The sequence below is a fragment of the Nymphaea colorata genome, chromosome 3 (assembly GCF_008831285.2).
Source record: "Nymphaea colorata isolate Beijing-Zhang1983 chromosome 3, ASM883128v2, whole genome shotgun sequence".
Lineage (NCBI taxonomy): Eukaryota > Viridiplantae > Streptophyta > Magnoliopsida > Nymphaeales > Nymphaeaceae > Nymphaea > Nymphaea colorata.
In genome coordinates, this window is record NC_045140.1 from 3,379,442 (window position 1) to 3,381,252 (window position 1,811).

The following is a 1,811-nucleotide window of genomic DNA, read 5'->3' on the forward strand; positions in this document are numbered from 1 at the left end:
GATGGGTAATAGCACGCAAGAATGTTGCACGAACATGGAAAAAGCTTTGGAAAGGGAGTTACCAAAAGCAAATGAAAGCAAAAAAGCAAAGGCAAAAAATTGATTAAAAACCTGAATGCACCAAAAGCACTTGAGAGGACAGTTAGCCACCTCGCCCTACTCGTTACAATTGGAATTACAACCTCTCTCTCTCTCTCTCTCTCTCGTCACTGTTCTTGTTCCTCAAATCTATAAATACCACCTGCCTGTGTGCGCTTTCTAGGTCTCTACCTGTCTCCTTCCTCTCCCCCTCACATTCTCTTTTCCTCTTAGTCCTGCTGTTCCTGTTCCTCATCATATAAACTCTCTCTCTTTCTCTCTCTCCATTTCCTCACTGCAAGGGAAGGTGATGGAAGAGGTGATGGAAATCAAAGACGGTGCTGCAAATTCATGCAGCCTCAAGAAGTACAAGAAAGCGTCGAGCAAGGAAAAGGAGGGGGGTGGTGCCAAGTACCGGGGAGTCCGGCGACGGCCATGGGGACGGTACGCGGCGGAGATAAGAGACCCTCAGTCCAAAGAGAGGCGGTGGCTCGGCACCTTCGACACCGCTGAGGAGGCCGCCTGCGCCTACGATTGCGCCGCTCGCGCCATGCGCGGCATCAAAGCCCGCACCAACTTCGTGTACCCCAACGCCTCTCCGGACTTCCACTCCTCCTTCACAGCTTTCCCCACCACCACCGCCTTCCCTAAGGTTGGCGGCCTCCCTGAGTTGCACCACCCTTCTCAGATAGACCCCTCTGATCTCTTCCCTTGTGGCAATTTCTCTCCTTGCCATGCTCTTGCTGGTGTTATTGGTGGTGGTGGTGGTGGTGGTCCTTTTCTTGGTGGTGGAGGCGTCGGCGGTCTCCATTCTTCCACCACAACCGCTCATGGCCGGAATGCTTTGAACATGCTTCTCATTCACGACTTCCTCAACTCCACGGCCACTGGTTCGCTTCCTAACTCAGCTACTTCGGCTAATTTGCGGTCTCCGTCGACTCCCTGTCCGCCGGATTTCAATTGTTCATCATCCCTGCCCTTAAAGAACACTAAAGCAACAACTAGTTGTTCTACCGCCTTCGACCCGTTCGCTTTCTTCTGCTCCAACGACCTACCTTTGCTCGAAGACCCCAACTGGACCACCCTTGCTCCTCCGGACTCTCTGAATTCAGCGACGGAAGCGATCGATTTCTCGGCACACGAGTCGTCTGGCTCCGGCTTGTTGCAGGAGATTGTTCATGGGTTCTGTCAAAAATCGAGCTCGAGCCCGAACTTGGGGTCCGGCGGGTCCTCAGCCAGCACCGGCGTCTTGGGTCATGTGATCGATGAGGAGCTGAGAAGGAAGATCGACGATGATAATTTGCGCTTGTACTTGGAGTATCAGATGTCTCAGGGGTCTCGCAGCGGCTCTTTGTCTTCCCCCTTGCAGCAACACCAGGTTTGTACCAACGTCGCCGCCGGAGATGGCTACGACGGCGTCGATATTTCGGCTATGTCCGACTCCGTATGGGAAGATATTATCCACTATCCTGAACTAGTGGATATATTTGCTGCCAGGTTGCAGAAGGCTTGAATTCTCTTTCATTTATGTCTGTACACACGAGGTGTTGCACAAGCAAATTTTGGGCTTCTCTCTTCCTCTCTTCTCCTTCTCTGCTTTTAGGGTTTGGTTGTTTGTGGAATGGGTGGTCGATCACGTTTCGTCTTCTTCTTCGAAATTTATACATGTAATGAATCTTGCTTTTGTTACTTGAATACTCTTGATGGAAAATGTCGAAATGGCTATGGGTTTT

The 1,811-nt window shown here is 51.2% G+C and overlaps 1 protein-coding gene across 1 annotated transcript; it reads left to right on the top strand.

Moving 5' to 3' along the window:
* Positions 1-388: 388 nt before the first annotated feature.
* On the top strand, positions 389-1,591 carry LOC116249907 (uncharacterized). Its single transcript, XM_031623218.1, has one exon. The coding sequence runs from the start codon at positions 389-391 to the stop codon at positions 1,589-1,591; it is 1,203 nt and encodes a 400-aa protein (XP_031479078.1).
* Positions 1,592-1,811: the final 220 nt, after the last annotated feature.